General features: G+C 42.3%; 1 protein-coding gene across 3 annotated transcripts in view; it reads right to left on the reverse strand.

The window, feature by feature from the left end:
* Nucleotides 1–2,921: 2,921 nt before the first annotated feature.
* The window catches only part of celsr1a (cadherin EGF LAG seven-pass G-type receptor 1a), a 108,786-nt gene continuing 96,324 nt past the window's right edge, over nucleotides 2,922–15,383 (reverse strand). Inside the window, exons 26-36 of one of the 3 annotated variants that reach the window (XM_070549048.1) lie at nucleotides 13,070–13,244; nucleotides 12,273–12,385; nucleotides 9,842–9,921; nucleotides 9,635–9,761; nucleotides 9,418–9,543; nucleotides 9,231–9,325; nucleotides 6,876–6,976; nucleotides 6,657–6,797; nucleotides 6,315–6,569; nucleotides 5,862–6,240; nucleotides 2,922–4,216 (exon numbers count right to left, since the gene is read on the reverse strand). In XM_070549048.1, the coding sequence (XP_070405149.1) occupies nucleotides 4,189–4,216; nucleotides 5,862–6,240; nucleotides 6,315–6,569; nucleotides 6,657–6,797; nucleotides 6,876–6,976; nucleotides 9,231–9,325; nucleotides 9,418–9,543; nucleotides 9,635–9,761; nucleotides 9,842–9,921; nucleotides 12,273–12,385; nucleotides 13,070–13,244 (1,620 nt within the window). In that variant the 3' untranslated portion in view covers nucleotides 2,922–4,188. Of the gene's footprint in view, nucleotides 4,250–5,861; nucleotides 6,241–6,314; nucleotides 6,570–6,656; nucleotides 6,798–6,875; nucleotides 6,977–9,188; nucleotides 9,326–9,417; nucleotides 9,544–9,634; nucleotides 9,762–9,841; nucleotides 9,922–12,272; nucleotides 12,386–13,069; nucleotides 13,245–15,383 lie in introns of all 3 variants that reach the window. The other 2 variants (XM_015956642.3, XM_054739602.2) reach the window with 2 other exon arrangements.

Below are 15,383 nucleotides of genomic sequence, written 5' to 3' on the forward strand. Positions count from 1 at the left end.
GTGTGTGTGTGTGTGTGTGTGTGTGTGTGTGTGTGTGTGTGTGTGTGTGTGTGTGTGTGTGTGTGTGTGTGTGTGTGTGTGTGTTGACAATTACATTACAGTTCATGCAAAGAGAAATGTTTGTAGTATATGTCATTTTTGCACATTTTGGGCCAAATCCTGATAACCATTCTTGTAAAAGACAGCCAACCTCTAGAGATATTCTCAGCAGGATTAGTCTGAATTTTTATTATTATTCATATATTCATGATGAAAAGAGAATAATTCATTAGATCATTCTTCAAACCCTTTAGAATTTATGCAAACTACCATCATCAATGTGAAAACGTTTGTGTCTGACATGTACTCTCCTGGTCCACCAGTAGATGGCCCCGTTGCACCAGTTGTTTCCCCATGCTCCTCCTCAGCTGGCAGCTGCACCTGAGGTCATCCAGGCTGTCAACTGTAGGTCTCCTGAGTCTGAATAATTTAGCTTGACTGGCTGCGTTTGGACAGCGATAAGGACAACTGACAGAGTTCTGAGACCTACATTGTGTCTCGGATGTCGATGAGGGCTCACCTCTCAACCAAAACACAAGAACACAAAACAAAATGAGGGTTTTCATGTTTCTGTCCTCCAAGTGATCCAGCTAAACAGAACAAACATCTGGTAACGCTTAATGGTTACGATGTTGTGACAAAAATCCTGTTTGAAGTTAATTCATGCATGGAAAGGCTTATTCTGACTTTCCATTTATTTCTAACTTTTCCGTCTGCTTGCTCTTTGGCAGTAGAGACTTATTCTCCCCTTGCGTTCATGAATGATCAGACCTTCAGAAAATATTGCAGTAAATAGAAGGGATGTTATTGGCCTGGCACTTTTTTAAATTGACACATGTGACAGTGTGAGCGTCCTGTCACAATGTCCCGATTGATCATGCACCCTTGCTACTTGGCCAAGGGGATGTCCCTTTGGCTGACTGATTAGAGCGTGTGACTCTCACCCGGGAGTCTGGGGATCGAATCCCGTCCGGTCCCTCGCTTATCCACCTTGCCACACACATTTCTTCACAATATACTAGATCATGTAGATCATCCCATGACAATCCGCTGCTGATCACATTTCCTCAGCTCAAACTGATCGAGTTCAAACCTCAGGTGGTCAGGGAGGGTGTTCAACAGACTTGAAGCAGATGAAAAGGCCCGATTGCACATGCCGTGGAGCATTACTCTGGAGGTTTCAATGGTATTTGAAATTGAAGAAGGGAGGATGCATGATCTCAGGAAGGCGAGGAATTCCTTTAAAAAAAGGGGAGCATGTCCATGAATGCACTGATAGAAGAGGAGTTAAAATGTGTATTCAATTCTGAGTGGGACTGGGAGCCAATAAAAAGCTTTCAGAATGGGGGTGATGTGCTCATACTTGTGCACCCTCATCAGGATCCTAGCAGCACTGTTCTGGATGCATTGTAATCTCTGAATGCTGTTGCCAGAGATCTAGGGGTGCAATGCAGTTATTCAGGCTGGTGGAGACAAAGGAGTGGACGAGCTTCTCTGCATCTGCCAGGCTGAGCACTGCGTTCTTACGGTGGTAGACTGATGTCTTAGCAGAGTTATTTGATGTGGGTGCCAAAGGTGAGTTGAGAGGCCATTTTAAAACCTAAAGTGGTGATTGTGAAAAGGGAAATGTTTCGGCAAAAGGAAGCTATACTGGTAATGGCATAACGGAACTGATGTGGACTGGCGACTAGAGTGGTTTCTGTTTAAGAGCTATTCGGCTGAAGAAAGTTGAGCTTAATCTACCTCCTCAAAACAGGCTCTGTTATTGTGGATGCTATGTATGGCATACCATTCTCCAGCTACAGTGGAACGCGTTACGTTCATATGGTTCGGGTTACACGAGTTCTGTTTGTGTGCATATACTTCCTGTCTAAACATGACATGCAGACTTGGGTGACTTTAGATGGTCATGCTGTGGGAAGTTCTGTGATAACTAAGTCAATAACAGTTAAAAGGCGAGTAATCCCGCTAACTGTTGTGTTCATCTAAATTCCATTTTCTTTTGTTTTTCATTATTAGATCCTTTGGGGTTTTTCAATATTTTTACATGATTTTACCTGCTTTAACCCTCCCACTGTGCTAATGGGTGACCTGACCCCGCGAGGAAAGTTGACCATTGAGCAGGGTTGATGGTTTATCCCTTGAGGTCCACGTGGCAGGAGTGAGGAGTGAGCACCACCTCCTACAGAGATAATGATGAAGAATTTTAACAAAAAAATAACATACCGGTAACTGAAAATGGCGCGAAAAGCACACAAAAGATAGAAAACTGTAAAGCTATATAAAAATAATGAAAAGTCAGAGAAGCAGCAAACAGTACTGAGGATAATCAAAAGGGAGAAACCGGAATGTAGAAAATAGCAGACATTTTCTAAATAACACAGTGAGTTAGAGAAATGCACTCAACAGCCATGGAGTTTTTGTCCCCTGCACTTTTTACTGTCCAAAAACAATATTATACCATAATACATGCACTGGTTGTGTTGAAGCCTGTTTCACAATAGAACCCTCTATACGCTCATCTATTGGCTCTGCTGATACTTGCTAACATATGATTGGCTGTTCCTTCCACCTTTGTGCTTGACAGTTCTGCATTCCTGACATTGCATAAAAGATACACTAGACTGTAGATTTATACATATTTTTTGCATACTTACTGTAAAGATCCCCCCGGTCCTCATCTCAGTTGTGTCCCCCCACTTCTAAAGTCAAAATTACGTCCATGTACACCTGGCTAGTACCTGGTCACATCTCCCCTTATCTTCAGATACTAATCCAACAAGGTGTTTGAAACAACCCTCAGAGATTCTCATTATTTGCTGATTATCTAAATGGGCATTGAGGTTTCAACCATGCAACAGACTAATAAAGGCACGCAATGGTTAAAAATTCATAAGGGCCTTTTTTATTTTACAATCACAATCATTTTTTTTCATTCCAGTGTCTTTGAACATAAAAAATAAATATACATTATCTTAAAAAACATTTCCAGTGTCTTGGATCATACAAAAACATTTACATGGAGGTCAAACACTGGTTGTAACCAGTTTAAAAGGCATTTATCTTGGTAAACCAGAGTGTAGCTGCATAATACATGACAGGTGGAGCCACTGTGATCTGGGACTTTGAATAAGAAAAAGGTCTAAATGGTGGACTTCACTTTGAAGATAACAAAAATCTGCATGTTTTAAACACATTTAAATAAAATGAACTTGAATAATAGCAACCAGAAGGGTGTATGTTTGGACACACAAACACACACACACACACACACACACATACACACACACACTGGAAAACAAGGCTTCAGGTTCGTAGTGCTCTTTCGTTAAAGCTCATTTCAGCCCTTCTGATTTCTCTTTTACCAGAAAATATTCCAAGAATGTTAAAGTCTACAACAATCTATCAGAATGAAGGCACACAGACTTTATTCTCTAATAAACCAGCAGTTAAAAAGGATATTTTTAGAGCGGTATTCCCAGCATGAGGGTCCTTATTTTTTATTTATTTTACAAAATTTTTATTTCATTTGAAATACAAAAACAGACAATTTCTTCTTCAGCTTAAAACTATGTACAGAATAATTACACTGTGAATGCACGACACAGAGAGGCTGTGGAAAAGAGCACTTGGTGTTGGAAATCGTCCAGCGTTTGTGTCACATGGTCCAGAAGTCACTAACCACAGGTCGATGCTTGTGGGAGTTGTAGTTCTTGAAATCCTTTTGGACTACAAAAGCAACTGTACCAGCTTGTGTTTACTTCTCTTCCTTGCTCTGTAAGAAAGAAGCTGCCCAAAAGCATTGTTCATGCTTTTAAATCTTGAAATACAGCATGAAGAGCTCCTACAGGTGCTGGATAACCTCAGGAGAGGAACATTCTTCCTATTCCGGGCCTTTGTCCAACCCTTTCTTTCACTGGTTTTGGCACTCGTGGCTCCAGACTCAGTTTCTGGTACAGTCTGACAGAGCACTCCCTTTATTATCTCACATCTTTTTCCGTCATCTCCGCTTGTTTTCTCGTCCATGGCACTCCTAAAGGCTGCCGTTAATACTGCTCTCCAGAGAGAGGAAACACAAGAGAATTCCTTTCCTCCTGTTTACCTAACGTTCTGTATTGCTCTCTTCTGCTCCAGCGGGGATTCGTCCTCTCATAAGGGCGGGCTGGTCAGCGTTTTCCTAACAGGTCAGATTGAAGTCTCGTTACTGCCACTGTTTAAGGAGGGGAGGGGAGGGGGGGGGGGTTTAGGGAGGAAATGTGCAAGGAGAAAGATGTGAACATGCAGGGATGCAGGAAGTTCTCATGCAGCATTCAAGCAAGATGGGGACGTTATTTCATGCTAAAGTTGAATCAAACACTTCACAATTATATGTTAATTAGCAATATTATGATTCACCCTTCATTGAAGGAGTTAATTACTTTGTATTGAGAGCAAAATTTCATTAAAGGTGCAATAGGAGTTGCTTATCTAGAGCATTTTTGACATATTGCATGAAATACTCTTCACATTCCGATAGTAACCAATAGGGATGTAAGAAAATATCAATATGGCAATATATTGTGATATTTTTTCCAGCGATATTACATCGATATTCTAAAGCCATGTATCTAATTTTTGGAAGAATTTACTAGCAAACATCTGTGTTTTATTTTCTTTTGGTGCAATTCAAATGCCGCTAGTTGGCAGCAGTGTGCAATGGGTTTTGTTTCCACCACTGAAATGTGAATCCCTCTACTATGGTTCAGAAACCTCATGTTAAACATGTTAAGTATCAATTTGGACTGTTTACTGAATTTTCATACGATAAATTCAGTAAAAAAAAAAAAAAAAAAAAGCTAATTACATCTGAATGTATCGCGATATATCAAGATACATTGTATCGCCTCCCCTGTGTCGTGATACATATCGTATTGCCAGAATTTCACCAATACACATCCCTAGTAACCAATATCTTAATGTTTTGTTAAAAAGGAACAATTTTAATTTCCTCTGAAACGTACAGTTCTAGAAAAACCTCATCTAATCATTGTGAACATCTTGTCTTTGATGATTGGTTCATAACCCATCCATCAAGCTGCCCTTTGACTGAGTCTCTCCCCCGTCTTTGCATACTCCTTCTATATAGGCATGCGTTCTCGCCTTGCAGCAGCTGAGAAGGAAGCAAAGCCAGAGCTGGGGTGCCTAGTGTCACCTCTAAGATTCAGTTTAGAGTCTGGTTCTGGTCTTGTTGGGAAATGTTTAGGTGACGGAGCTGTTGTCTGTGAATGCAGCCCGTCCTCTGTTGGCTGGTAGAGCTGTGTGTCAGTTTGTTACCCTGGTAACGTGCATGAGTGTGTGTGTGTAGCCAGCAGAGAGCTAATGGGAGGAGGTTTGGTGTGAGTTATGGAAGTTTTGACCTGTTGTTGGTGGGGTTGTCCCAGATTTTTGGTGGCACAGAGTTGCTGTAATTTTAAATTTAAGAATAAACTAAGAAAGACAAAAAACTGCCTAATTTTTCAACATATAAATGTCACACTATATTAGCTAGCATGCTAAATTCTTATATGGATACATACTTGCCTTATGTTAGGAATTACGGAAGAAAATGTGCCCAAAAGGGGTGAAAATCTAAAACTGAACCCTCAGGAACAAACGTTGTGTACTCATGTATTCTGAAGGCTCGGATTGGGAGTACAGGTCTAGAGTAAGGGTGTTGGACTTTTCAATTGTGCATATTCAAAAATTAGCTTGCATGAACGGTAAGAAAAACATCTCCTTTTCCACCATAAATCTTGTTTCTATTAGAGAGGACAACTGTTGCTGCAACATGCCGGCATCCTTACTCTGAGTCAGACTCGTTTCCTCCATTCATCGTCCCTGACTTCAAGTGCATGGCCACGCCTCCGTTGGTCTCCCGGTGGATGCCAGTGGATGGTGCCGCAGCAGGAATCAGCGGCCGTGGAGCAATAGGTGGCCTCACCTTTGAGCTGTTGTCGTGGTTGCTGGGGCGACCGCCTCCCTCTGTGGAGGCCTGGGATGACGGTCGAGATGTAGGGGTCATGATGTTGACTGAGGGGGGAGGCAGGGGGGAGGTGTTGTTATTGATGGGTGGAGGGGAGGTGATTGTCGGGGAGTTATAGTCGCTCAGCTTTTCCCTCAGACGGTTCTTCATGTTCTTGTCATTTAGCGGTGGAGGGAAGCTGATCTTGTTCTTTAGGATTCCTGGATAAGACGATTGATTCATGTTGGAAGGATTTTTGTTTCAGAACAAAAACAAAATGACCAAACTTTCTCACCTTTCCTCTGCTCTGGTTGGTGGTTGCTGTTGGGTTGACTAGGGGGCGCCGTGTCTTTAGAGTCACCAGGTGTCTGTCTGTCCTGAGCTTCCTCCTCTCTTTCACTAATGTGGTTCAGTTTATTTTCTGGGTGCAGCTCAACGTTCACCTTGGTCTCCACCCTGAGCCTCTCCATCCCACTTAGATCCTCGCTGTCACTGGCTGTGGTGGCATCTACTGGCCAGTAAGGCTTCTTGTGATTGGACATCGAATCACCTAGTGAAAAACAGAAGTCTTTATAATGGCAAAACAGCAAACGTGAGAGAAGATTGTGTATTAAAGGACAGCAATTCTGACATTTACCTTTAGGGGTGCTGTGAATGGGTCTCTCATTGTTCCATTTGGGCTTTATGTCCATGTCGTCGTCCTCGCTGTCAGAGGAGTGGGAGGAGGCGTAGGAGGAGCTGTGCTCATCCATAGACACGTCGCTATCTGAGTCAGAGTCTGATGGAACCACGAGGAGAAAAAGTTCAACATCTTTTCATAAAAACATCCTTTACAAAACAAAAAACACCCACTCACCATCTTCTTTGGTGCCACTTCTGTGGAACAGCGGTCCATCCAGGTCAGTGTGTCCTTTAGCTGTTCCTGAAGACACGCTGGGCTTCTGACCGGACTCGTCCCTGAAATGTTCCAGACAGATGGAGGCGGGAGAGGAGAGCAGACACGAAGAGGTGTTCAGAGGACACAGAAAGGGGAAGTACAGCGTTACTGGAAGTCAATTCAAGCCTCAACTTGTGGTTTTCCACAACTAACAGCTGAAACAGCAGACATCTCTCATTACAAACATCTGCTCCTGTTGTGGTTTGACAAAGCTAATTAAAGGACGGGTTCAGGAGTTCTCAGGTCAGACTGATGTTAATACATTGTCTGTGTGAAGACCTCTAGAGAGAAAGAGATGTAGTGGGTATGTTAGCATTCAGTGTCTCATGCAGAGCTTTAATATTCCAATCCAACAAATAATGTTAGCTTAATCACTCCTTAATTTCACAATCACAACAATTTTGGTTTTCTTTATTTCATGCTGAGAAGTGACCTGGAGGGTAAATTAGCTAGAGAGGATCTGATCTGAGAGAAACTTCTGGAAGAAGCTCACATCTTGCCAACAGCTGCAGGGAGAAAGTATCCATGTATGTAATACTTTCTCCTCCCTCAACAGGTACAATCCTATTTCTGTCTTTCTGCTGTTTGCTTCCTGCCTTCCTCTCTTCTCTGTCCGTATATTTATCCATTAAGCCTTCAGGAGGCTACCTCTCCTCTCTCCTGGGGCTTTTGCTCTCTTTGACCCTGATATTGTCTCGTGTGTCTCCAGTTAGCTTCATCAGATGAAGCAAGCTCCCACATTCATTCTTAAAGTACCACACCCACACCCACACACACACACACACACACACACACACACACACACACACCTACCCACACACACACACACACACACACACACACACACACACACACACACACACACACACACACACACACACACACACACACACACACACACAAACACACACACACCCACCTACCCACACCCACACACACACACACACACACACACACACACACACACACACACACACACTTTATTATGGATTATTTAATATTTGTCCCAGATTTGACCTTACTGTAAGAGTATTTCAAGCAAATAAAGTTTGATATTGACTAATCATTAATGACTACCAAGTTTCAAATGCAAACTCAAAAAGTAGAAATCAACAAAATGGCTTCAAACAAAAATAAGCTGATTGTCAGTAATTTATGCAGCCAGTTTAACAAACCATTTCGTATAACGTATTTTGTACCTCTCAGTCCTAAAAATCTTCTTTTAAGCAGAAATCCATGTTCATTGTTGCAGGGTATTGATATTATAGTCCCTAACACTGCATAACAACTCTTTTTTTCTTTCAGCTAAGGAGGTCATTTTATGAATTTTTCCTTTAAAACATCACATCAAAAAGCCTTTCACATAACAGTATTGCACATTTTTTTCTTCTAAAATTGAGATTTCTAGTCCAGAGATCCTGCTAAGCTACACAAGCCAATCTAATCCAAACTGATCTTGCCCAAACAGAAATAAAATAAACGTCAGTAGGATGACACAACTACTGTAGATACATATTGAAAAAAAAATGAAAAAAGTTTTCTATAGCTAGTAAAAACTAGACGAAAACAAGGTTAGCTCAAAAAGGTAAGTGCTGAAAGTATAACAGAAGAACAACACTGTTCTGATGCTCTTAACTTTGACCTGATCATCATTACAATACTTAAGACGTGTTCATATGCTTTTCATCTTTATCAGAAAATTGAGCAAACATAAAGGTGTGTTCTCTAAAACCATTAAGGCATGTGTGTGTGTGTGTGTGTGTGTGTGTAACAAGCCGATAACCCACACAATCGTAAAAGTTACCTTGATCAATATATTGCTGATGCATTATAAAGCAGCATGCATGTTAAGGAAAAAGGAGAGAAAACTCTACAAACAGAAAGTATACACTGAGGTTACAATGAGAAAGAAAATTCAGTGGCAGAATGGCAGAGAGAGCGAGAGAGAGCGAGAGAGCGAGAGAGCGAGAGAGAGAGAGAGAGAGAGAGAGAGAGAGAGAGAGAGAGAGAGAGCGAGCGAGAGAGAGAGAGCGAGAGAGAGAGAGAGAGAGAGAGAGAGAGAGAGAGAGAGAGAGAGAGAGAGAGAGTGTGTGTGTGTGTGTGTGTGTGTGTGGAGCTCTGAGTATTAGTACGAGTTAAACATTTGATGCCTTGTGACAAAACCATGACAAGACAGAAATAGGATCCCTGTGCACGAGTTAAGCAGAAGCAGCCATGCTGTCAGTGTTGTACCTGAGTGTGTGAGCCAGGTAGCTGCTGCGGCTCTTGCCTGACCTGAGTGTACTGTCCAGGGAGATGTTCGACTCTCCAAATGCTGCTCGATACATAGGCCGATCGTCTGAGTACATATTGTTGCAGTTCAGAGAGCGCTGAAGGTGGAGAAAACAGGAAGGAGATTTTACACTTCAGTCATTGTACAATAGTAAACCCTCATTTATAAAAACAAGAGTTGTCCACTAACGGTGAGTAAAGAGGCCCTTGTGGTGCTGGAGCTGTCTTGTACAACCTTCTTTCCTGTGAAGACGTTCTTGAGGTTTTTCCTCACCTCATTGTTAAAGATCACATAGAAGAAGAAGATAAAGACTCCCTGCAAAGAAAACAAAACAAATAATTTTAACTCATCGGCCTGATTTTAGATCTTAAAAGTAGGTGTGTGTATAAAGAAATCAAAGCGTTACCTGCAAGCAGCTGAAGATCGCAAACAGATAGTGGAAAATTAGGACGTTACTGTTGACCGCCCACAAACCAAGCAGCCAGGTGGCGCTGATAAGCAGTAGGAGGAGGAAGGCCAGGCGTAGAGCCAGGCTGAAAGTGAGAGGATTTGAATGTTACAGTTATGCAAAAAAAAAAAAGGATGCTGTGTTACACGTGCTTCGGAAACTCACATAGCTCCGGACTTCTCCACGGCCTTCTGCTTGCGGCCACAGGAAGCCTTCGCCGCCAGAATAAAGATCACTATGTTCACCTTAGAAAGGGTGGAGTTAAAAAAGAATGCTATTACTCAACATATTTAAATGTAAGTACATACAAGAATAAATATTCATACAGTTTCCAACATTTCTTAGAATTATATACTGGATCCTATTATAGAAGATAACTTTACTGGAAACCAACAACTCCAAGTATAAAAATACTTTTGTTTAGTTACAATTTTTTATTTTATAGCATTCAAAAAAGGGTCTAAAACAAAATTATTTATTTTCATACACTATATGCTAATCTACAATCAGCTGCAAGAAACAAAATGTAGGATTAAAGTGGTTTTTGTAGCACTAATCCTTTAAAAGTAAAAGTAAAAAGTAAAATTACAACGTTTCTTGATGTTGTTTGTCACCTCTCAGGATATATTGTGAGATGTTGCAAAATCTCAAACTACCAGGTAAATGCCTTGACAAAGTGCTGTGATTAACTGTCAGCAACAATCACGCCCCGGATTAGCTCTGTATTTGTAAAACTAAAAGTTGCAGCAGTGTTTGCGTTTCCAAGAGCTGAATAACTGTGGCAACAAGTACAAAAAAAACCTTCTGCTGGTTCGTGAGGTGTTAAGCCCGGGCCACAGTGTACGTTTTCTTGGCTGTTGCAAAGGACTACTTCATGTAACAATGGAAGGACTCTAGAGAGGCCCATGAGTGCAAAGAGCATCATGGACAGACTCCAGTCATGGGCTGATGTGTCGAAGATGCCCTAAGCCAGGCTGAGCTTGTTTAGAACACCCTTTGACACCTTGTGAAAGGGTGTGAGTCTGTGTGTGAATGAGTGGAAGACTGATTGTGTTGTGAGGCGCCTTGGGGGGTTGTAGAACCCTAAGAAGGCACTATACAAATACTGGCCATTTATCATTTACCTTAATCCAAGAAACCTCCACTAGTAGTTTGGTACTGAGAAGATCATTCCTCTTTGCAATGTCAGCAATGCGAGCCTCCAGCACCCGACGGGCTGTTAAATAGCTTTGTCCGAAGGCCGTTACACGTAGACATGACCTGCTGCTGAGGAAACTGGCAGAGGTGGCAGATTCATGCATAAGGGAGCGTAATAGCAGATCTCCTGCGCCGCAGCAATACCTGATCTTGTTGGCAAGGGCCGGAGAAACCATTACCCCCCACCAGAACAAACATTGAACGTTCTCTCACTTAGCAGTGAGTTGACTATGAGGGTTGACTTGCGGAGGCAGCTCCAGTTTCCAGGGAGATTGTAGAGTTCCCACTCCGGCCAGACCGAATCATGTGGTCAGAACCATGCAAGACCATTCTATTGGTAGAGCTCACAGTTTACGGAGGCTGCTAATGAACGGATTCAAGCATGCAAACTTAGTAGAGAGTTGCAAGGAGGCTGGCTAGAAAGTCTTTATTTGTCCTGTTGAAGTGCAATTCTGGGTCTTCAAAGGGTCCGCAATGATATGCATGCTCCATGACCCGGGATGCACGGGAACAAGGTGTCGGAAAGCTCTCAAAGAGCTGACAGGAGGCTGAGAAGAGCAATATTTGGCTGTAGTTGAGGAGAAAGGAAAGGAGTTGGGGGTCATATAACCCTAGGGCATGAGTAGGGGGTGGTTGGGAGAAATCCCAGCCATCGCTCAACCACCATGAGATGTACTGGGGTTAAAGGAGCAAAACATCAATGACTGGTGGTCCCCAGCTGATGGCCCGCTTATGTCCAGAGGGGCGATTAGAGGAGCACGTTAGTGCAAAGGCATTGACGAAGGTGGGACAAGCAGTACATCTTTTCAGGTAAACCATCAACCTGTATCTCCATTAGCCAAACTACACGACGTCCCGCTCCAGTAGGACACACCATCATCACAAGCATACTCGCAAAAAAGCATAGATCACACAGAGCTGACAAATACCCAACACAACAACGGTAACGCTTCTTTTGTTAAACTCCTAACTGGTCTCCAAAAAAGGAGTGGTCCACATGTTCTTATGCGTAGCCTCCATTGTTGCTAATGATGCTACTGCAACTTTGACATTGTAATCCTATCACTGGTTTATCACGTCACTTCCTCGGTGTAGATTCATTGGTTGTACTTAAACCAGGTTTTCTGACACAGCTTGAAGACTGTATTTAGTTGTGGGGATGTTCAATAAACTGTCGCTGGGCTGGTCACACTGGACAAAGCTGCAAATCACCCTCACATTCACCATTTCTTGTCACGATTCTGTTCACGATGAGAGATATGTCTACGATGGCTGAAAAACGTACAGTGGGGCCTGGGCTTTAAAATTTGCAGGAAAAGGTCATACAAGCAAAAATATTATAGCCCACCTTATGGTGGCTTTTACTGAAAAAGAAGAAAGCTGTAATTCAGGCACATACCAGGACAACTACAAAGATGGGTCCTGCAAAGCTCCAGATGAGAGTGTCATGGATTGAAAGCCAGCAGAAATCCGGGTTCCCATAACCCTGAGGGTCGAGGCCTACTGCCAAACCTACACAAACACATCAAAACAACAAGATAAAAAAGTCTAAGTTTTTCTGCATTTGTACCTTTTATTCCTCCTCACTTGTTCTAACACACATGAATAGTTTTAGTTTTCACGTCTCACCTTTCATACAATTTTCTAGAGTTCCAGCCTATTATTTGAAATTAATTTCTATTTCAGTTTACCTCTAATGTTTTTTATTGAATGTATTCTTTATTTAACCAGGAAGATCCCATTGAGATTAAAAACCTCATTTTCAAGGGAGTTCCAGCCAAGCGGCAGCAAAAGTTACAGTTAGAAAATGTTTCTGTTACACAGACGTTATGTACAAAATGACAGAAGGCAGTTACAACACAGGGAATCTGTCTCAAGGGCTCTCAATCTATTGAAGCTGAGTAAAACAAACTAAAATGAGTCTTACTGACAAGTATCAGCTACGAATGTGCAATAGAAACACATTTAGTCATTCTTCTTCTACATTACATAAACTACAGTTTCATCTTGTTTTTGACGATTCGAAGATCATGTCTCAGTATGTCTCATTCTTCCGGTGTCTTGTTCAATAACGTTCCCACGAGGATCTACACATGACAGACTAGTCACAGCTTGAAGTTTGCCGGCAGCTCCGCTCTCTTCCACAGATTTGTTTGTCGGAGGTTGTGTTTGTGCTTGCTGCTGTGTGTTTCTCACCAGTGATGATAGCTGGTATGCCCCAGCCTATGGCGTAGTAGAACCTCATGTGGCCGTGGTTGATGTTGCGCTGCTCCGTCAACATGCGGTAGATGTGCAGCCCCTCAACGAACATCCAGGCAAAGGTGCACATGTAGAAGTAATGAAGGAGGATGGCTATAACGGTACACACAAACTGGAAAGAGACATATACAAAAACAGATCGGTTTTTGCGTGCAGATTTAAAAACAGTTACATTATATTTGTCCTTTGGTTAAAAATGACTGGCTTGTATGTTCATGTAATAAAAAGTGGTGACACGAGGATGCTCCTCTAGAACACACAGCTTTGGATTTCATAAAGGCTCACTGGGCTGACACTACTTGCAACTAGATGGAAACAGATGTTCACAAGTCAATTTTCCAAGTCTTGAGTATTTTATGAAGCCCAAGTCAAGTCCCAAATCTTTTAGGCAGAAGTCCAAGTCACTCTCAAGTGAAGTCTTGCATCTTTGAGGGCCAGGTTTTAGTCAAGTCCTAAACCTCTTAAGTTCAAAGCTAAATCTGTCGCGAACCCCAGCCACCAACCTGGACGCAATTCTATCAACTAGGACTACATTACCCAGCATCCCGCTCACCGGATTGTCCACTCCATGTCACCAGCCTCATCTGTTTACGGAAGTCCAACACATAGGGCGGTCACTCAGTCATTGATTCTTTCGATCGAGCCACACGTTTCCAATTGCTTTCCAAGCCAACTCCACCTAGAAAACTGCCTACTACCCATATGTACAGTCTATGCTACTACCCGTAAGTCTGTTTTCTCTTACTTCTGGAAATCCCTGCTCAGCGATTCCTATATTAACTGCAGTCTCATTTAACGCCAATACTTCCGTACCTGGGTCATACTGCATGCCACATCTGAACTCCCTGTTTTTTCAGACCAGTTCATCCCAGTCTGACAAAATCAAGTCTCCAGTTTTCGAGGGGCAAGTCCAAGTGATGTCTAGTGTCTTTAAGAGTCTTTAAGGTCCAAGTCTGATGATAGAAATAAATATTTATTTGACTTTGTAAGTTTTTTTTAAATAAATAAATGCTTCTGCAGATTTTTATTTCACTAGTGAAAAACTGGGTTTGATTGGTGCAAACCTATGTTGATGGTGCAAACTGTTGTAAACTATAGTAAATATGGTGTCGCATTTAGATAAAATCCCAAATTGCACAGGTTAACGACTCACTTTGTCCTGGACCAGGGAGCTGTGCTCACCTCTTGTTTGTGGCTTACTAACCTGCTTACTTTCACTTCAGATTACATTAGATAAAGATTGTTCACAAGACTTGAGTTCTCATCTCATCTGGGACAATGGTGGCTGGGGAGTTAAGAGCCTGTCTCGTAAGTGCATGATTGCGTGACTGAGTCCTGCTCACAATGTCGCAGCCGCTGTGTACTTAAGAGAAAGACACATAACCCAAGTATCCTGCTGGTGGTGTCCATGGAAACGGTGGTGCCTGTGAACGGCAACCTTGCATCCCTCAGTGAGCCCCAGGGCAGCTGTGGCTATGATGAAGCTCATCACCACCAGCGTGTGTGTGTGTGTGTGTGTGTGTGTGCATGGGTGAATGACTGGATGCGTTGTGAAGCACCTTGGGGGTTTTGGAAACCTGGAAGGTGCTATTAGAATTCAAGTGATCTACCATCTCTGTACACAACACTTTCTTTATATTGATAATCACAAACAAACAGTTAAAATTCAGTAACAGTCTTATTTGTGTCTCATGTTGTTTGCTATTTACCCAGCACTTTCTCACTCACTAAAACTAAATCAAAGTGAGTTTCATTCCCCAGAGACCACTCAGTTAATTTATGATGCTGCACAAATTCATCAGTCATGGTCAAAATTCCAGCATGAAGGCCTTTCAGCTCATATCTAGGAAAAAAAACCCCAACATTTTGAGACTTTTCTGAAATACCTGCACAGATGCTGTTCATATAGTTCGTCAGCAACAGTTGAAGCCCAGTGAGATGTTCTAAACTCAACAACACAAAATCTGCTGCTCTATTTATTTGTCACCTTTCCGGCCATTTTAGTTAATCTGTTGGACGTTAGAGAAATGCTGTGTGTCAGGGAATGTCCCAGCAGCTGAGTTATAGCGTGTGTGAGTAATTCTATGTATGGCTGCTGAGATCAGAGTAGAAAGACAGAACCCACATCGACAGGACTGTAAATCTTCCTGCAGATGGCCTTGGGCACACGCTGACAGCATTCCACAGGACTGACACACACACACACACACACACACACACACACACACACACACACACACACACACACACA

The sequence above is a fragment of the Nothobranchius furzeri genome, chromosome 1 (assembly GCF_043380555.1).
Source record: "Nothobranchius furzeri strain GRZ-AD chromosome 1, NfurGRZ-RIMD1, whole genome shotgun sequence".
Lineage (NCBI taxonomy): Eukaryota > Metazoa > Chordata > Actinopteri > Cyprinodontiformes > Nothobranchiidae > Nothobranchius > Nothobranchius furzeri.